Source organism: Rhipicephalus microplus, chromosome 1, assembly GCF_043290135.1.
Source record: "Rhipicephalus microplus isolate Deutch F79 chromosome 1, USDA_Rmic, whole genome shotgun sequence".
In the NCBI taxonomy this organism is placed as follows: domain Eukaryota; kingdom Metazoa; phylum Arthropoda; class Arachnida; order Ixodida; family Ixodidae; genus Rhipicephalus; species Rhipicephalus microplus.
In genome coordinates this window covers 266,362,312-266,384,089 of record NC_134700.1, presented here as the reverse complement: position 1 = coordinate 266,384,089, position 21,778 = coordinate 266,362,312, and the positions used below count along the sequence as shown (strand labels likewise).

Sequence of the window (21,778 nt, the reverse complement as noted above, 5' to 3'; positions counted from 1 at the left end):
CTGGTCGACGTGAGCAGGGGTCATGTGAATCAGGTGTCACATGCGATTCTGATTGCCGAGGTATGTTGCCGGAATGCTGAACATCATTAAAATAGAATCCACGGCGACGACAGTAGCGCGCGACATGTCCTGGAATACCACAGTTGTAGCATACGGGCCGGTTATCCGGAGTACGCCAAGAGTTTACAGGTGCTCGAGGTGGTGGAAAGGGCCGATTTACCGGATAAACCGAAACTGGTGACCTGTAGTAGTTGGTGGCTGGACTGTATGAAGGGAGCGGCGGTTGGGCAGGAGGTCGGCGGACGGCTTCTGCATAAGTCAGCAGTGCAGCCACTGATATTGGGGACGCGGGCGAAGGGAGAGCCTCGGCAACTTGCGTCTGAATAGCACGGCGAAGTGAGTGGTCCAGTGTTGTGTGGGTCTCGTTGATGGTGGCGACAAGAGAGAGCTGTCGAGCAACTTCCTCCCGGATGTACTGTTGAATTTGGGCGTTAACACGCTGTAGTCGGGGCCACTGCTTTTGCACTCCAAGGCCGAAATATCAGCTGTCTGCGTATTAGCGCGACGTGTAGAAATTCGTTGTTTGCGCAGCTCATCGAAACTTTGACATAGCTGAATCACGGCCGTGACGGTCTGTGGGTCTTTGGCCACAAGCATATGAAAAGCGTCGTCATCAATGCCTTTCAATATATTCTTTATTCTGTCTTACTCCGTCATCCTCGCATCAACTCGTCTACAGAGGCTGATCACATCCTCAATGTAGCTCGTGAAGCTCTCACCATTTCGCTGAAATCGTCCCGGCAGGCCCAGTTCAGCACGAAGCTTACACATGGCTGGACGACCGAAAAACGAGGTGACGGCCTCTTTGAAAACCGACCAGGTGGGGATGTCGGCTTGGTGGTTGGTGAACCATAGGTTGGCCAAATTCGTCAAGTAGAAGATGACGTGAGTCAGCTTCGCAGGGTCATCCCACTTGTTAATCGCGCTGGCATGCTCGTACTCTGCCAGCCAGTCCTCGACATCTTGATATTCAGTGCCGTTGTATACTGGTGGGTCACGCAGACGAAGTACACCAGAACACATGACAGGTGGCAGCGTGGAAGAGCTTTGTGGGGGATCGACGCGCTCGGTCATCGCGGACTGAGATGGTAGCTTACGGCTGTGGAGCTCCAGGACGTTACCCAGCACCTCCACCATATGCAACGAGCAAGGTTGCATAAAAACACAGGTTATTATTCGAGAAACGTTAGCCGCAACAAGCTGGTACAGGCAGGAACCCGGAAAACATGAGCCACACACGGACGTCAACGTCTTCTTTCACGCTGGCACAGAGCTGGCGCCACTATGCTTAGGTACAATATATACACTCAGACCTCTATATAACGCACCTAGATATAACAAAATATTGGTTATAACAAAGTAAATGAGCATCAGTTAAGCAAGTGATAGAACGTTATAAATAAATTTCTATTACACGTGTTTGGATGTAACGTACTTATGTTTGCATAAGATTCAATTTTGTTATAATGAGCTTTGAGCGTGTATGTATGTGTGTGTGTATATATATATATATATATATATATATATATATATATATATACCGCATTTACTCGCATATTCGCGCATCTTTTTTCGTGATTTTAGGGCCCCGAGAAGGGGGTGCGCGAATTACACAGGGATCTCGCAAGTGCATACGAAATAGCGTGTCACAGTCCTAACGCGCACAGTATATACATAAAAAAATAAAAAAATAAATTGAAACACAAACGAAGTGTATACTTGTTATTTTTGAAAGAATGAGCACGCACTTTAACCAGTCAGATCCGGTGACGCGCGGTCTAGTGGGAATCATCGTTGTGGCCGCTGCCACCGCCCTCCCGAAGCGCATTCTCAATTCCGTCGAGCGCGATCAAATGCCCTATTTTCTTGAAGCTCTTTTGACAATGCTGGGAGAAACTAGGTCTCACGACACGGCGATGCAGGAAGAACTAAGTATTCGCACATAATTAAAAAGGCCTCCTTTAATGGCAGGAAACTTGCATTACTGCTTTCTCTCATACCGATCGCGCCGGTCATCGGGTTGGAGTACTTTTTTCTGGAAGTGCTTTATTGCGGCATGCTTCCCGTTTTTTTAGGCAAAAATTACAACAGTGAGCTTCAGTTTTGCCATATATATATAATTACTGTAGCACATCGCAAGAGAGAGGTCAAAACGTGTCGGTCGGATAACGAAACCTAAACTTCTGAAACTAGGGAAACAGAAATAGGGGAACAGTTGGTGCGACAGGCCCTCACACGCCTCCAATGCAGAAAGTCATCAGTGTCGTAACGCGAGCGTGCATTCTCGCCATTATCGCGGTGGTAATTGGAAGATAGGAGGAGGCAAACACTCGAGCAGTTCCAATGACCCGTCAACAGGTTTGCGTTTGGGTGTGGTATTCTAGGGACCCTAGTTCGGAGGAAGTTTTCGAAAAAAGGGACTTCGTACTCGCAGCCCGTTTGGCGCGCTCGTCGGTTCGAAGAGGCGCGCAACCGGCCGAAGAATCGAGAAGTCCAAAGGTGCGCGCGCCGGCGAGCTGGCTTGGGTGGGTTGGGGAGCGTTAAATATGCGAGTAAAAATTTTTTCGGAAAAGCTGGCAAAATATTAGGGGTGTGCAAATTATGCAGATAAATACGGTATTTAAACCCACTATTGCAATACTGAATTGAGAAAGAACATTGGTAACAACAACGAATTCTGGCTGTCGCGTGTTTGCGCGGAAAGATAATGGAGCATGAAGTCCTTGAAAAGTAGAATAAAATGAGAAATTCAAGCTACTGTAGCTCTGCCCACAACCCCATGGTCTCCCAACGCACCTTCAGTTTTGCCATTTGCTTCACCGCACAGTGTTGTAGCACTGCGGCAAAGACGTCCAAAATTTGCTATGGCGCGGGAGTGGTGGTGGTTTTGTTGATGCATTTTTGGTCGTGCGATTTGAATAAAAAGTTCGGACTTGCAAGAGTTTAAGGGTGCAAAACTTGAGGTGGCTCTATAAGGCTTGTGGCGGTCTTGTGAAAGTGTCCGTATTTTCAAGCACGTGTGTGCAAGTGCTTGCAACTAACGCGGCAGAGATGAAGAGAGCAGGTTATCTCAGTTGCACAAAAAGTGCATGCAATAACATCGCTCTGTGCGCTAAACATGCTCTAGCTGAGAGCAAAGGCCTCGCCAGTTCACCGTCGGGCAAATAAGTGTGCGGAGAGGCTGCGTCATTACTTGAACTTTGACTACAAAGGCGCAGTCGTTGGCGCTAACGCGCGTGCAACCTCGGCAGAGATCAGCAAATGGCCATCTTACTTTGCGTTAAGAGTACGAAAACCACTTCACTCCATGAAGCCACCATATTCCCATACATCCCCAGCGTTTTGAAGTTACACGAGATTCATTCCAAAAGCGTTAGCTGATAGCCTTACTTCTTATAACATTCGATTTTTTTGCTAAGCATTCATTTCTTCACCCTTGAGGCGTGAATGCTTGTTTTGTGCAGTCACCCATGTCACAGAGCACGTCAAGTGATAATAATGATGATGATAAGCAGCTCGCTTGCGCAAGCCACATCGCAAATGACGATACAAAAAACAGCGTGAGAGAAGTTCCGGCGCAATATTGCATTTTGGAGCAGGAAGGCACAGCAGAAGCACTCTGGCGCAGTGTGGCTAAATTAGTGCAACACTTCCACCCCTGCATAGTAACGGTAAGGTACAGTTGTTATATACCCTTCTCTTGAGGGATAGTGATAATCTACCATTCATGAGCTGAGACCGCTAGTTGACTGTCTTCTTTTGCATCGTTATTCTTCTAGTTATATCACTCTCATGGTTTGGCTCCATAGTTTTTACCTGTCCCATAAGGAAACGTATTCCTTTACTACTTCCAGTGTCTTGCAACCTACCACGAAGTGCTGTTCTCTCCCAAAACTGTTGAACATTACTTTAGCTTTATGCATACCAATTTTCATGCCTACTCCTCTGCATTCCCTGTCCAATTCAGTGATCAAGAGTTGTAATTAGTCCCCCTGAGTTACTCATCAATGCAATGTAACCAGAGAATCACAGGTTACTAATATACACCCTATCAAGTGTTATCCCAAACTCTTCCCAATTTAAGGCTATGAATACATCTCGTGAACACGCAGTGAATACACCGGAGAGATCACGTCTCCCTGCCTTACACCATTCTTTGTTGGGATTTTGTCGCTTTCATTACGAAGGACTATGGTGGCTATGGATCCCCTGTATATTTCTCCAGTACGTTTATGTTTCATCGCACTCTGTTTCCACAGTGCCTGCATGACTGCTAATGTCTGCACATGGGTTGGGCGCAGAGTGCATAGGCAGGTCTAAGTTAAGGTTAACTTACTGGATTCCAAGAGAAGAGACGAGGGGGGGAGACCGACAAGTTAAGTGTGCAGATGAGGTTAAGAAGTTTTGCGGGTATACGCACACACACATGCACGCACACCAGAAATTGACAGTCTTGAAAAAGAGGCTCGCTGCTTGTTTTATGCTGAGTGCTTAGTTGGACAAACTTGTGTCTCGGGGATTATCTGCGCACTTCTAGCTCAATCTAAATCTCTTCTTCTAAACAATGGGTTGACAGTTGGTGTTGCATCTATGAAAAATGCCGATCCAATTCCCATAACGTAAAAATTTAAAACCACGAACTACAACATTCAATGCTCTCGCTACTTGGATGATGCTTTATGGTAACCATCCATTAACAAAGAATACAGTAATCAATACAGGAATATAGTAATCAACTGAATGTCTTTGATGACTTGGAAGAGTATAATAGCATTGCCTCTCAAACTGAACAAACAAATGTTTGCTTCAATACTTTTTACAGTGCCTATAAGACAGTTCACAGAGTAATAGACTTAGATGTACATCTCATGCCAAGAACACTTGGTAGCACAGATTCCACCCAGGAATCTTTCCTTGCAGCATGTCACTAAGCTGGAGTGACCACATTATCCGAGGGATGATGTAGTGATCCACTGAACCTTTGTATGATGACAACCAGGAGCTCTATCCAGTCACTCTAGGTAGAAGCTCATTTGTTTAGCAGGTGAGTGGAATACCGATCACTACAGCGATTTATTCCAACACATACTCTAAAATGACATGTCAAGTGCAAGTATACCCCTCGAACTCCGCTTCAGAGAACATAAGCATGGGTGGTGTTAGGAAGGACACGAAGATGACTGATGCAGTGAACTACCTGATGGAGAGTGAAAGTATACCCTATGTTGCTAGTGATACGACTGATGCTACACAAGACACAATACTGACAGTCGATAATGATAATGTTGACATTGCAGCAGAATGCAACTCACTTGGTATCTGAGACGACCTCCACTTCGACAGGTAATGCGATAGGGGTGTTTGAGTGCCCCGTGGTTGGGTCATCGTTGGCAAGGTCGCCGTTGGTAGAAGAGACGACCTGAACCGAGCCCTGGGGCACACCACCAGCCCCGCCTCCCTGATGCACTAGCTTTTCAGCAAGCAGCGTATTGCCAGCCTGCCGTGGGTTGCTTTGGTCCAACCATGCATTCTTCTGGGGGTTTGACTGCAGGTTCACAGAGGCCGGCATCCATAATGGCATTATCAACACTGACAGCCTTGTGCAGCATTTTAATGCTAATTGATTTGCTAAATGAGGGACCGAGACATGATAGGGAGAGAATGTACATACACACACAAACACAAAGGAAAAATTACAGTAAGTATTTAGAATGCGGTACAGGTGCCAATGAAACTTCTGCAGCCACAGTACAAGCAATCGCACCTAGCCTAGGCACTGACTGATGGGGTGACTCCTGTGGTAATTTCAGATGCTACAAGACAGAGAGGGCAAATACCATATATTATTGCGTAGAGGCCACATCATCATCCTTGTTAAATGTTTTGTGTCTCTCTTCAGTCTTCCTTTCCGAATTATAGCCAAGAAGATCATAAACATGATACATTAAAATTTTAATAAAATTTGCATACCAGTGCTGCCTTGCCAGTTACCTGTTGCATTTTCCTTGCAAATGCTTGTTTGTGCAATGCATGTTGCTTAGCAATCTGTGTCCCAAGCACAGGGACACTTAGCACACAAGGTTCTGCCCTTTAAATTTGTTTGTGAGGCAATCTTTGGTTATTTCTACGCCTCCTGCTACATGGGCACCATCACAGGAAACACTATGCTCATGTCTCATGTAAAAGCTATTTTCTCCCCTTCGTTAAGCAACCTTTATCCCAGCACAATGTCCACAATCAGTGTTTTAGCCATTTGCTAATGCTGTTTGCTGCGGTTCCATACTTTTGTTCAGGAAATTGTGCACGTCACGTAATAACAAGTGAAGCTAAAGAGAGGCCATGGTTCTTACCTATTGCAACTGAAAAGCACGTCTACTTTTCAAAACTGATGCCCATTTGTTTAAAAGGAAACTTAAGTATGACCCTTAGACATGAATGCACACAAGATAGAAAAAAAGTAGTGAATGATTGTGCTCTAAGTGCTAAAACAATATGATCACGATGCTCATTATTGGGGGACTACGGATCAATTTTACTTTAAACATCTAAGGTTCTTGCACATCGTCCTACTGAAATTGACATACAATGGATTTCGTAACAGTCTTCTGGGGCAGCTTGACTAGCAGTCGAAATTCTTACTTCTTGTAAGACACCTCTACAGGTGCCATAATTACTTGCAATACTTTAAAACAGTATGCCACTTTGCTATACAATACTGTCCTAAAGATGCTAGAAAAAACATGGAGGCTTTAAGCTCAGTTCAAGTTACAAGACAAGGTCAGGTCAGCTTGATAACAGAGGCAAGCTAATCAAAGATGAGAAGGCTATTGGCCCCTACAAACAACGAAGTTAAGCCTAAATTAAAATAAAAGGAAAACAAGCAGTTGCTGCTAAAGGTGAAAACAAAAGCTCCCTGAGCAATAGGTGTATACCTATCCTCACATTTGCAAAACCACTGTTTTCCTCCTTACCAGGAATACTACTACTATGATAAATATGCATGTAAACAAACAAGTTTTTACGTAGTCTAACCCAAGGAAATAGCAGCCTGAAGCAAGGTTTGTCGTTCTCAGCAGTTCAATTGTGGGGACAGAAACAAGGCAATATCATACATGACACAGGGTAAACTTTCCACAGGTGAATATCATGTCTACAGTTAACGAGTAGTTGAATCGAGCTTTGGATCAGTGCCAGATAGTTGCACATTGTGCACCAAATACAATATTAATTGCCTAATAACACTTTTTATTCGGCCCTTTTACTCCCTGAAGATATACAAGAATATTAATATGTACAAAACACATTATGTTTTGAAATGATTATCAGCATCACTAATTTGCTGCAAAACTCCCATAAGGAAATTGCAAACCACGAAACTGGGTAAAATGCCAAAAAGTGTGTGTGCCACATGACATGAGCTTGCACTACGCTCGTGAATTAGGTCATGCTGAGAGAAGATGGATGTGGGCAAACAAACACAACCACCCATATTGATGCAAGAACATGCAACAGTATCACAATTTGTACAGATAACTAGGTTACTATCTGAAAAGCCCAAACAGAGCCATTTAATTAGCAAAAACAATACCAAGTGCTGCCACTGCAACATGCAAGGTCGAACAGAACCTCACAGAAATAACCAGATGCTGCGATGGTCATATCCACTTGTACCACTGCCCGAAACAGTGCCATGCAGAGCCAAGGAAAGGTTGAAAGAAAGAAGAGGGACTGGCCAAGAAGAGAGAGAGAGGGGGCCAAGCAAGAGGGACTAAAGGGTATCGCATGCTTGGCTGCCTTACCCGGGCATTTGTAGTAATGTGCCTTTCCCTGTTTGGGGAAACGATGACCTCCTGTCCAGTCTGGAGGGACCCCACGGGGGTTGACTGAAACGGCAGCAAAGGAGGGAGAAAGAGAAGGGGGCAGAGAAGGAAAGGGTGGAGGGAACATCTTTATGAGGTTCCCCGCAGAAACACATACACTTGCTACACTAAACAGCACCAGGCCAGAGACTGCAAAGAACACTGCTGTGCAGACACACAACAGCCAGTTGCTTGACTTGGGCAAGTTCACGAGTAGCCCTAAAGCCTGCTATTGTGCATAGTTGCTACATGAGCCTCGGCAAGCATGCTCTCTTGCAAAGGTGGCATGGAGTTCCCTACAAGCAAGCACAGATTCTAGAAATAACATAGAAGAATACAAGCGCAGAACACGCCGCAGAACTTGGTGTGTGTAGGTCGACATGCCTTTTCTGAAAGCTCAATCAAGTCACATCATACAACTATGGACGTCTTGGCACAGAGCAGCTTTTTAGAACGCTGACCATTTGGAAATGCACTAAGATATGCTAACACTACCACAATATCGCATAAATCCCAAAAGCGAAATTGAACTCTTATCAAGCTACAAGTCAAATGCATTCATTTTTGGGCTGGCTAGACCTGCCAAATGTAACTTTTCATTTAGAATCATTGACTACTTTGCTGAGCATGCTAGGCACACTTTAATAAAATTCTGGTGCTAATTTGTCAGCCAATGTTGATATCTCTGAAAGAAAAAGACTTCTATGCCAAAACTGCACCCGTACAGTGTGCAGCTGACAAAAGCAGTGAGGACTACATCAGCTACCTCAGCATACAAATAATCAAAATGAACCTGAAAAGCGCATTAGAACAGTCGAGAGGAATTGAGACGAACATTCATTTAAGTCATGTATCCCTCCTACAAGGATAACTTAGCGAATGGTCTGCCAAACAAGAAATCTTCAAATGCTGCTACCACTGTCGTAGAACACTTCTATTCCACAAAGATCTTTTACAAGCTTCAGTATATATTTCGATTAAAACAGTGTTTTAAATGGCATCGCACAGAAAGGCCAAATAATTTATGTTTGAAGCAAGGTGCACATAATTAAACAAAGCAAGGCTGATTCTGTGACACCAAACACACAAGCCATTCCGGATGAACATCACAGGCTTTGTGTAGGTCAGTGAGAAGGGCATTAGCATTACCCCTGTTAATTTATGAAAGAGTACACACCTGCTTACAAAGTTTTAGAAATTGTAACACACACTCTTTATACATAAAACTATTGCATTTAGAATGCCCAACTGCTGTGCAAATGATACTGTTATCAGTAAAGTTGCCTAGAAATGTCAGAACAGGCTGGCATCAATGTTGTAATAATGTCATTATGCCCAGCAAAATCTGACATTGTGTAGCCATAAGGCTAGGTAGGTATGGTGGTGCCACATAAAGGAGTACTGACACTATTTTGAGACTTCCAAAAGAGACACTTTTAATTTCTTTAGTATACAGTGTTAACGCTTTTCACACACCGGAGTCAGCCAACACGTATACAATATTTTACTTCGCTTTTAAAGTTTTCACCTCTCAGCATCTGCGAGGCAGCCCCACTGCAATAGACATTATCCCAACAAGCCAACACAGTTCTGCCGAGCTTGGGAATTCTGCATCCTGCATGCACCACGAATCAGAGCAATTTCTGTCGGGGTCACTGGAGACAATACACTAATCGTTCTTTACGTGTACCACAAGAAGATGGCTGATCTGTGACTAATACGTCACAAATTGATGTCTCTCCATGACGTCGCACTCTCATAACACATCATGGAGAAGCCACTCCCTTGATATTGAAACCGAAAGTGTCTAAGATATCAGTATTAAAGATATATACAATGCATTCCAAGCTACCACAGTACTCTAACGTTTTTGAAACTAGTGTAATGTAACAATCCCAAAACATTTAAAATTCATGTCCTATTGCTGAAACAAACTACTGTATTTGCTTGAATATTATGTGCACCTAATTTTCACAAGTTCAAAATGAAGATGTGCCTGAATGTAACGTTACCAAAATTTTCAAAAGAAACAACATACTGAAGACAAGAAGAAAGAGAGACAAAAAGAGACAAGCACAATTTCAGATGATAAAATTTTGGATTTATTCTGCTGGCATTTCTTTATCTTTGGTGATTCATGTTACATTCGATCCACAGTTGGCCTCCATTGTGCGGCATGGAAACCACATACATATAGGTGGTCACGTATTTTATGATGTCATGTATCCCACAACTACTTACTGCCTTGGGTCAGGCAGCTGGGCATTATGGAGACAAGATCATATGATCTAATGTGTCGTGTGACCCTTTCCAAATCATGGCCAAATATGCTCTCCTACACACACCTGCCACAAAATGTGCTCCATCGCTATTTTGTGATGGCAATGACACTGGATCTGCAGTTTTGACAATAGCATACCTGCTGAGTTCAGGATTCTGAATCTGGGAAATTTCTGCAAAGGGAAGGGGGCGGGGGTCATGCCGATTTATTTGCCCCCTTTTTTCGCATCAAAAGAAAACAAAGAACATCACAGAAAATGGGGGGGGGGTCCCAACAATCCTGCAAGCGTAAACATCAGCGTTGCAGTTTTATAATGGCTTGGAGTGACCAAACACATGACGGTATGTTTCCCAAATAAGGTGAGAATCTGAACGGAAGAGCGCTCATACACACAAAATTTCCCACCACCAAAACAACTAGCTAAATCTATTTCTGCCATAAAATCTCACATATGTCTTCCTGACACACCAATGATTGGACGGGACAGCACAGCTAGCTGCCGCAAAAGCGAGGGTCAAGGCTTTGCTACGCTACTACATTCTTTGGACAGGAACGCCAAAAAGCTTATAGCCTTTTTACGTCTTTATCGTCTTCTGACTTTAATCTACAGCTGTGTCAGCGGCTGGCGCTTGGGGCTCGTAGACCCCTATCTTGTCGCTGCGACAGGGGTGTGTGTGTGTGTGTGTGCGTGCGCGTGTGATTTCGTGTGTGATGGTTGTATCAAACGACGGCAGTTGCAGCAAACAGCAGTTTCGTTTTCAATCCGCATGCACCGACTGCGTACATGCCTTTAGAACTAAGTCGATTATTAATATCTATGATCGCATGAATCGCAATCTTGTCCACAGCGTTTGCAGGAAGCAACATAGCTTTGACTGGTCGAGCGTTGGACGCGCACACTTTTGGAGTTTATCAGTTACGTCATCGCCATACATGATCGAGTCAAGAGTGACCACTGTTTCATCCACAGCAGTTGTGGCAAACACCAAGCACAGACACTCTTAAAGACGGTGCGTACATTGGCCGCACGTCTCCTCTTGAAGCTTTTAGCACGCTGCTCTTGGCATTCATTCCCCAGTTTCGGTACTAAAGTTCATATTACCCCTCACTATGAAGAGAAGTGTTTGAAACATCCGAATTAGTGCCCAATGGATACAGTACATGGTATTTGGCAGGAAAATTTCACAAATTCGTATCTGCCAGTTTCATATCACTGAGCTTCTACTGTATGTTTAGATGAACGCCACCTAAATTTGTTTACAAAATGTGATAGGTTCCCAAAAAGCCAGCGTGGAATAGGCCTGCGTTTTTGTCAATGCGGTCAGATCACGCACAAAAATTTAATTTTCGGAAGATTATCATGACTACCATACAAACATAAGATAAATTCGAAACCCGGGAGTCTCCTGGAAAATCCGGAGAAAATCAGTTGGCTGCTGCCACAGCTACACAGCTACTGTGAACGCGGTTTTCGATTTGCAGTTGAGTGTAAAGTGCAAGCAATTGTGAACTAATTTTTAAAACGTGCTAAATTCAAATAAATTTATAAGTTAGAAGAAACAAGCATTATATTATAGTAAATTAATTACAGGGCACTGCTTTCATTTTATTTAGAGGGCTGCTCAGCCACATCCATTAATTTTTTAACATTAAAAGGAAACACACACATGTTGGTAGCACTGCCACAGTCAACAATGTTTAACAAAGCAGCGCTGTGAGTCATGCGCACGTCACAAATGCCAAGAAACAATTCCTGCGCTTCTTTGCGCCTTCTGGCATTTCTAATCCTCTGAACTTTCGCCGTGACGACAACAGCTTATCATTCACAATATCCGCTTCTCCCTCACACGTATGTACACACGCTGCTATTTCTCCTCGCACGATGATAAGAGGGCAGTTAGCCAGGAGGAGAGACAAGCATATGAACGGAGCAAAGCAAAAGAAAGATTGAAATGAGCGAAAGCATCTTTTGTAACACCAGACGTGTGTTAACTCAGCTATTACGGAACAGTTTTGCCAAAATTCTCATGGCTGCATCTTTGTTGTAGACTTGTGCACAATTGCGACACCTCAGTAATAAAGGTTCTAAAATTAAAAAAAAAAAATGATAGTGGCGGTTGTGGTGGGGGAGGGGTGGCAGCTTTGCAGGTAACTGGCTTCATCTGTTATGACACTGCTGTTCAACAGTACAACATTCACATTTGTTGACGAGCTTTTGCAGCACAGAAGCACAAAACATGGACCCAAACCTCCCTACAATAAGCAAAGCGTACAAAACTAAATACATTCAATGCTTTGCGACTAAACAGTGATGAAAGATCAAATATGCTTACTGTACTCAGTAACGAAGACTGCAGGATTGGCGACAAGAGCTTTGGAAACAACAATGGAGAGCATGGCAAAAATGACGTTTCCACCTTACAAAACGTACTTTTTGAGCAATGCCGCTTTCATCCACCTTTTTGTTCCACACAACATGGCTCCCATTAAATTCTAGGCTACGTAAGCATCAAACCAGTAGAGCAACAACTGCTAACATGACTGCTTTATAGGGTAGCCCAAGTTAAATAAAGCCGTGGCAGCAAAATAGCAGAGAAAGGGCTATGTACTGGATATGACAGAAGGAAACACGAAAGTGATTTTTAGAGAGTGTGAAGTCTTTTCTACATGTCCTCCTGATAAAGCGACAAAATCACATAGGCTGAAAGTCCTACTGTAGATGTCCAAGTGGAACTGAAATTTAGGTTGTCAAGCTAACTAGAACATTATTACAAAGTGCTCAACATGAACAAAGACTGATTCTATAAATAATTTTAAAAATAATGAAATCGACTTAGTAACAATACCCCATACTGCAGTTTTCCAAAGACTCATTAGTTAGTGCAATGGGCTGTTTGTTATGTAGGTACAATTGAAAAGTACCTTATATTTAATTGGCTTTTGGCATAATTTAACTTATATCTGGGTCTGAAAAATGACTATTTGCAACCCCATTTATTACTGGTTACTGCAGTAAACCACAATACCAAACAAAAGCACCACATGAGGAAGTTTACATATACAGTTAATTCTACATAAACCGAGATAAGGGGTGGGGGTGGGAGGTTGTGATCAATTCTGTGTATGGTTGCCCTTAAAGATTAAGACGTTTAGTTTAAGATATTTAGTGCTGTCTCCAGCTTAATAATCTTCAGCTCTACTTTAACATAGACTCAGTTTATGTGTTCAAAAGTTTTTTTGCCTTTTGTGGCTGCCATAATGTATTTTACTTAATAATAATAATAATAATAATAATAATAATAATAATAATAATAATAATAATAATAATAATAATAACTGATGTGCTTAATGTCCTGAAACCACAACATGATTATGACAGACACAGCAGAGGAGAGCTCTGAAGATTCTGGCCGCCAGAAGTTCTTTATGCACCCAATTACTTACATAATGCAACAAGTAGAGCAGGAGGTGTTTTGTAGAAAAAAAAAAATGTAGTATTACTGTTATTATTAATAGGAGCACTATATTGATATAAGCAGAAGTTTCCCTTCAGCCCATAAGATTCCAAAATGAACATCTATATTGTTTACATAGCCTAAGATTCATGTTTAACAAATCCTACATTAAATACGTCGGTGGTTCAGTGGTAGAAATAAGAAAAAAACATTGTAAAAGACTATGCCTGACACATTTGCAAATGAAAGAAAAAATATGTAACAAAGCGTGAAAGGTAGTAAAACTGGCATTTAAATTGCACAAACCTGCCATCTACCCATTTAGCACAAACATAACAACTGAGCTCCCAGGAATCTTGGCCTGACATGAGCACTGATGCAATCAACAAATGAACTTTTTCACTTGATGAACCTATTACACAAGCAAAATAACTATGAGCTTGCACAGTGGGATTCCCAATCATTGCTACACATCTGCAACGCTACAGCAGTGGACCAAGGCCACTAAGTGACAGCAAGCTTTACAGTATGAATGCCCCTCAAGAAGCTCAAGCCGATTGCGCTAGTCCAGCAGAAGCCCCGAGTAACAAACCTGGCTTGAGTTTTCCTCGTCGGAGGGCCGCGCATTCCTCAGCGCCCTCAGCTGCATAAAGTTTTCCGGCTGAGTCATGTATCGTGGCATACGAGGGCAGAAGAGAGGGAAAAGACAGCCATGCAATGGTAGTAGTCAGCACGCAAGAATCACGCAGCACTGATAAGCAAAATGGCGACCTTCTTCATTTTACTAGGGCGACCTACCTTGGTGGCACAACTGGTCGGCCGTTTGAAAGACCCAAGAAAAACAGGAGGTACCCAGCGACTGCCGGACTACTATTCTCTTATCAAGCAGGGTGCTGTTGCAAATGAATGCGAAACTAAATCCTCATTATATTTTTTTAACTGCCACAGTTTTCCGAATCGTACTTTTCACTAAACACTTGGATAACACCTATACAACACGAGTATGGATGCAACTGCAGTACTGCAGCTCGCTGAAAATTTCAAATGTGCATTACACCCTCATTCGTGCATGTATTACCCTATCACCACAGCCTGCTATGAGGACAATCATTTCAAAACTCTGCTTATGACAGGCCACACTTATGAAACTATCATACACATTTAATTACGAGTTATGTTGTGAATACATGTAAATATGAAAATGTAACTCAATTTGAAAATCAGAAAGCAGAAATTATTTTTTTATTCTTGTTTGCAACTCAAACCAATACATCATGATGTACACACATAAACGCAATGAGTAAGCCACAAGAACTGCATTACCGCACAATGATCCCACCTCAAAATTTCGTCATTGAGGTTTGACTTTTTTTTTTTTCATGTGTACTAATAGTATTTCAAATAAACTTTTGCCCAGAGCAGTGACAGTGGTGACAACACCACATGTACACCTTCTTGTGATGTGCCCCATACTTTGACCTTGCATTACGCAAATTTCAATTTTTATTATGCAAATTACAATTCTGCGTTAAATGCAACTGAGTATGTGGTCGAGAACAGCAACCTTACTGTTCGCAGGCACAAACTGAATGCTGTCCCACACCAGTGCCATTACATGCGGCATATCTTAAAATAGGGCATGGACAGCGAGGCTATGTGAAAAGGCATGGTTATGTGAAAAGGCATGGTATTTCGTAGTGCATGGTCTAGCACCTACATAAAATGCAAAATGCGTAATACAGTCGAAACCCTTTACAAAAGACAGTGACACAAGAGACAAATGGGTATAAGAGACACCATTGTATGTACAGTGAAATACGGGTTGATAATAAAATGCATACGAGGTACCCTGCTTATAAGAGACATCTCATACAAAGGACAGGAATTGCTGCCTGGAGCTAGCCTCTTATAAAAGTGTTCAACTGTATCTATGTAGCTAAGGCTACATAGATATTACATGCTACGTATTACATAGATATTACCACTAAAAAGCATGGAGCTTTTTTTTGTTGTTGCTAAAATGGCCACACGGTAGGATATCGTATGACACATTCCACTTTACCAGCTCAGCCCATAGGCCAGCTCATCTGACCCTTGTGGTAAGTGTGTCCTCAGTACAGTGCTTTGTTCTTTGGCTTTCATATGTAGCAACCATGTGCAAAAAGAGGCGATAGAAAATACGAAAGTTTGAGCTTTCCAATGATTTAGCGATGGTGGCAGGAAAGGTGACACAGCTCTGTAAATTTGGTAGTTTCTGCGCAATTGTGCCTTTTTTGCCCTACGTAAGAAGCCATCTGACAGAGTGCATTTTCCACTAAATCCCTTTTATATAAAGTAAAAGCTCCTTAATTTGACTATCTTTAATTAGAAAAACAGATAATTCAGACGTGTTCCCTTGTACTGGCCAGAATGAGCATTGCTTTATGGCGTCAATCCCTCAGTGATTCAGTCACATACGGCCGCAATCCGATTTTGGGGAGAAATGCTGGTTAGTTGAAAATTGCATGATCGTTCCATGAAATTACAAAATGATATATGCCTCCAGTGCACTTAATTCGGTAACCAATATTTTTTTTTTTATGTATCCCTCATATTACCTAAAAGCCCACCACTAAGTTCTTCTGTATAAAGCAATGTATCTTTTACATTTCAATGTCCTAATCACAGCAAACCTAAATAAAGCAGAGCATTCTAAAATTTTGCAGGGACTCTACAGGTAAATTAAACACTAATGATAAAATAAAACACATTACACTACAGATACTAGTAGAAACTTATTAACAAAAGAAAAGGTAACAGACAATTGTTAAGAATGCTGTAGCTTTTTGCCAAAAGTTGAAGTGCAAACAACACTGAAACACAGAATTCAGTAAACACGATTAGATAATAATCGCAATTCACTCACCATCTGTTTCCCCGTCCAGTCGAACTCTCCATCATCAACATAGCCCTTGCGCTCGAACAAGTCATGAAACATTTTCCTCAGGTAGTCATAGTCTGGAGTCTCAAAAAAGTCTAGCCGCCTAACGTACCTCAAGTATGTGGCCATTTCTGAAGAAAGATAAAGCAGGTGAAACGGGGTTTATTGGCGTAATCTTCTTCCTTTCTACACAGGGAATAAATATTCATATGGTAAACAACAGAGCTAAGAGCAAATGTCATTCAAGTGCACAAAACTGTTACAGGCTTACGATGACAAAAGATTACAAGTTAAAGGGCCCTAAAACCACCAAGCGGCCGAAATTTAGTTGTGGTATTGCAGTAGTGGACAATCATAAAATGAACATGTAGCAGTATGAATTTTCTACAACAAAAGCGGAGTTACAAACGACTGATGATACAAAAGACACTTTCCCTCGTTTAGCTCTTTCCTTCGCTATGTTCTGTTGATAACCTCGTCTGTGCTCCCGGCCAAGTGTTATTCCTCACTGTTGAAGAGAAAGAGCCGCGAGCGCAAGAACCTGCAAGCGAATCAACACGTATTGTGGATGACGAGCAGATGTGTTGGTGTCACGGCTGAGGAGATGACTGCTGAGAGATACAGAGAAAAGAAGGGGTGTTGTCCTGAAATTTGTGGGGTGCTCGCAGCTCGTAGCAGCGGGCCTTGAGGTTCTGCTGCATTTGGCATTGTTGATCATGACGACATTCCGAACTCAATGCACGCATTTACTTGAAACATTAAAAAATTATCGGAGGTGGTTTGGGGGCCATTTAAAGTGACAGTGTGGATAGGCTTGTTTTACAGTGGTCCAAAGCTACCATAGCCATGCAATGTAGAGTCAGTGTCAAGTTACATTGTAGGTGCACATCAATGGCCTTAATATGGATAATGCAATGTAAGTTTCATTTGTGCATCGAAGTGCCAATGTGCTGCGTCACAATGCCTGCAGACATTACCATATGTCAAAGTGTACCTAACACCAGTATGTGCTGCACTAGTACCATGTTAAAACCAGTTCTTACAAAATCACAATAATGTGCTGAAATGATGTCATGACTGAAAACTTTTACAGGTTATGCACTGCTCTAGACATCAGTTTGACAATGGCATGAAAACTGATTGAATGCTGTTTTGGAGGCAAGAGCAAGGAAGATAAAAACAGGGGTTGGTGGCATCTTTTTAAAGAAAAATGCATCAATGAATCAGATCTGAACCAACACATACTTTAAGCCCCTCACATCACCGAATAAAGAGAGACCCGTCTGTTGACGAAAGATGGTAAGAGAAGCTTGGTGTTGACCTTGGTGGTCGTCCCCTTGTTCGTGTTTATGCCGCCAATGAACTTTTTGCTGATAAGCCACATAAGGCTTCTGCCTTAAAAAATCATGAAAAGGCAAAGGACTCACTCACCAGGGTAACCGTCACATAGCACCTCAATGGGAGTGGCTCGTTTTGTGTCGCCAATCTTCTGGTAACGTTCTTTGAGGGTGTCTGCCTTGAGCCCTTGCCATGGAAGGCTGCCTCTTAGGAAATACATGAACATATGCCCCAATGCCTCCAAGTCATCCCTTCTGCTTTGCTCTACAAGTAGAGAAAGATGCCAATGAACACTTGGCTCCCAAATAGAAACATCGATTTTAACATTTCCATCTGTACAAATGGGAGGGCAGAAACTCTCACTACAAAATATGGTCTGCACAGGGAAACAGTACGATAGAAAGCTTTGCAATTGACATTGCCACGATCATAGCTCGGCATACTCACTCATGAATACACTCACTCACACTCATTCATACTCATTTGAACATGGTGTGTGAGTATGAGTGAATACTGATGAGTATGAGTAGGAGTGAGTGGAACGTGAGTGAGTACTCATGAGTATAGGTAAGAGTGAGTATGGACGTGAATGAGTACTTTCAGTGTGAGTAGAAGTGAGTACGAACGTGAGTGGGTGCTCATGAGTGTGAGTAGGAGTGAGTATGAACGTGAATGAGTATTCTGAGTGTTAATAGGAGTGAGTATGAACATGAGTGACAACTCTGAGTGTGAGTATAAGTGAGTATGAATGTGACCGAGTACTCTGAGCGTTAATAGAATTGAGTATGAACGTGAGTGAGTATTGTGAGTGTGAGTAAGAGTGAGTATGAACGTGAGTGAGTACTCATGAGTGTGAGTAGATGTGAATTTGAATGTGAGTGAGTACTCATCAGTGTGAGTATCCGTGAGTATGAACGTGAGTGAGTATTCATCAGTGTGAGTAGCAATGAGTGAGAGCTTGTGAGTGTGAGTAGGAGTGAGTATGAACGTGAGTGAGTACTCCGAGTGTGAGAAGGAGAGAGTATGAACGTGAGTGAGTACTCATGAGTGTGAGTAGGAGTTTGAACATGAGTGAGTACTGGTGTGAGTATTCATTAGTATGAGTAGGAGTGAGTATGAACGTGAGTGTGAGAAGGAGAGAGTATGAACGTAAGTGAGTACTCATGAGTGTGAGTAGGAGTTTGAACATGAGTGAGTACTTGATAATCACCCTTGATAATTTATTCTATCATTCACATAACGCGGGCTAGTACAAAAACACACATAACACAACTCGTTAATTACTGTTTCATTCGGCTGTCTGCGATAACCCTGCATACGCACACTGCCGATGAACGTTAACCGCGTCCGCGGATCCATAAATAAGGCTCCCTGCAATCGTCAGTGCCGGCACAGAGCTAACGAAGTCTCCGCGTGAGCGCGACCCACAGAGGAAGGAAAACATCTCCAAAGATGCACACAATTTCTCGTATTCAAAACTGCCGTACGCAACGCCTTCCATCTGAAGACGAGGCAGAGAGGGGAGGCGCCGTCTCGACGGTTGCGCCGGGCCACAGAACACCTACCAGTGGTCAGGCGACCGGGCTGGCCGCAACGCCGACGTGGTGGCGAGGCCCCGGCACCCGCCTGTCCCTCTAGTGCAGTCAGAAGGGGCTAGGGGCACTGGAACGAACGAAGCGGCCGAGCCGAATGGCATGGGAACGTCTTAGTAATCATAGCGGCGGCCGTGTAGTCGAGAGCGTCTCTATTTCGCGCGCGTGCGTAGTAGCCTACGAAAGCGCGTTTTGAGTGCTTGTAACACATTACTGAGATTCTAAACGATGTCTCAGAGTCTCCTACGCATCATGGCACACAAATGAATGTGCAGGTGCGTCGTGATTGCGCAGAGTCATTGCCTGTTTGTGAAGCCTACCGACCCTAAAAGAAAGCGACAATTGTTAAGCTCGACTGTTTCTTGAGTAACCTGAGTACACGTAATGCAACCTCAATGTTAATATTCATCATCGGCCTGACAACATCCACTGCAAGACAAAGGCCTCTCCCATGATCCGCCACTCAACTTGGTCCTGTGCTTGCTGCTGCCATTATGTACCCGCGAACTTCCTAATCTCATCTGCCCACCTAACTTACTGTCTCCCCATAACCCGTTTGCTTTCTCTGCAAATCCGGTCAGTTATGCTTAATGACCAGCTGTTATCCTGCCTACGCGCTACATGCCCGGCCCATGTCCATTTCTTCTTCTTGATTTCAACTGTGATATCCTTAACCCCGGTTTGTTCCCAGATCCACTCTGCTCTCTTTTTGACTCTTAAGGTTACACCTACTATTTTCCTTTCCATCGCTCTCTGCGTCGCCCTCAATTTAAGCTGAACCCTTTTTGTAAGCCTCCAGGTTTCTGCTCGGTAGGTAAGTATCAGCAAGATGCAGCTGTTATATACCTTCGTCTTGAGGAGATAGTGACAATCTACCAGCCATGAGCTGAGAATGCTTGCCGAATCTTCTCCACCCCACTCTTATTCTTCTAGTTACTTCAGTCTCGTGGCTCGGCTCCGCAGGTACTACCTGTCCTAAGTAGACGTATATACCTTTTCCAACTTCAAGTGCACTGCCACTATCTCGTAGCGCCGTTTTCTTTCGAGGTTGTTGTTCATTACTTTTGTTTTCAAAGAAGCAGACTTAAGCGACAAGAAAAGGGTATACAGTCGCCGACCGATTTTCCGGACTCCGAAAATTCGGACTTGTTGGATATTCCGGACTTGATAAATGCACCGTCAGAGATCCCATAGAGCTAATGCATTGTTTCGACCGATTTTTCGGGCGAATTTGCCCCTGAAAGTTCGATTTTTCGGACTAAATCGCTCGTTTTGTGCCACGCCCCAAGCCATTGTGAACGCCGCCATGTTGGATTTTCCGTCGGCTTGGCTAAGCTTGATCTTCAAATGCCTTTCCTGCCTCCGAGATTGGAATGCGCACGCCATATTTTAAGTTTCGGAGGCCGTGTTTGCTTTTTAAAAGACGCGGTGATGGATGCCGTTTTTTCGTCTTCGGTCAGCACTATCGTCATCACATCGCACGGGGAGGAGGCGAAAGAAGGATTCTTTTATTGTCGTTGCAGCTTTTTTCAGTCGCCACTCTGCACGTGTTGTGTCGCGTAGCGTCGAGACGTTGTGTGCTTCGCAGCGGCTACCTGCGGCATCGAATTTTGTGTTCTCGGTGCCATGGCTCCGCTATCTGTGCCATCGCGGGAGCCAGGTGGTGTGAAGAAGCGTGGGAAGTATACGACCCTGACGATGGAGAAGAAAGCTGCCATAATCAAGCTAATAGAGAGTAGACGTTCGCAGCTAGATGTCGCCGGATGACGGTCGACGCCGGATGGCGGTCGGCGGCGGAGATCGCCAACGCGGTGACAATTTTGTCGAGCGTTTACGGCGACGATGCCACCTTGGCGCAAATACGGGCAAACCAAATTGCCTTAAAGCGTAGTTTGAGGCAAGGCAGCATCAAGGACTTTTTTAAACCTGCCTGATGCAATAAACTTCAAATTTTTGGCGAAAACGAATTTTTCGGACTGTTCGATTTTTCGTACTTTTTTTCGGTCCCCGCCAGGTCCGAAAAATCGGTCGGCGACTGTAGTTTCATCTCGGCGTGTCGAGCATAGGGGAATCATGGGGCAGAGCATTCCAATCAGAGACAGTTCTCGGGAAAAATGAATACTTGTAAATGTTAGTGCGTGCAAATATAGGTGTAATGCTACGACTATGTTTATGACGTGAAGCCCTGGTTGTGTCCTGTGTTATGTAATCTGGTGCATGCAATCCTGATCTGGAAAAGTATAAAAGGCGGAAAAAGTTAAGCCGTGCAGTTT

At 43.4% G+C, this 21,778-nt stretch overlaps 1 protein-coding gene across 1 annotated transcript in view; it reads right to left on the bottom strand.

Moving 5' to 3' along the window:
• Nucleotides 1-21,778, bottom strand: part of gish (casein kinase I gish) — a 54,473-nt gene that overhangs the window by 5,698 nt on the left and 26,997 nt on the right. Inside the window, exons 6-9 of the mRNA XM_037435849.2 lie at nucleotides 18,007-18,177; nucleotides 16,561-16,706; nucleotides 7,860-7,943; nucleotides 5,373-5,605 (exon numbers count right to left, since the gene is read on the bottom strand). Of these exons, the coding sequence (XP_037291746.1) occupies nucleotides 5,373-5,605; nucleotides 7,860-7,943; nucleotides 16,561-16,706; nucleotides 18,007-18,177 (634 nt within the window). The remainder of the gene's footprint in view (nucleotides 1-5,372; nucleotides 5,606-7,859; nucleotides 7,944-16,560; nucleotides 16,707-18,006; nucleotides 18,178-21,778) is intronic.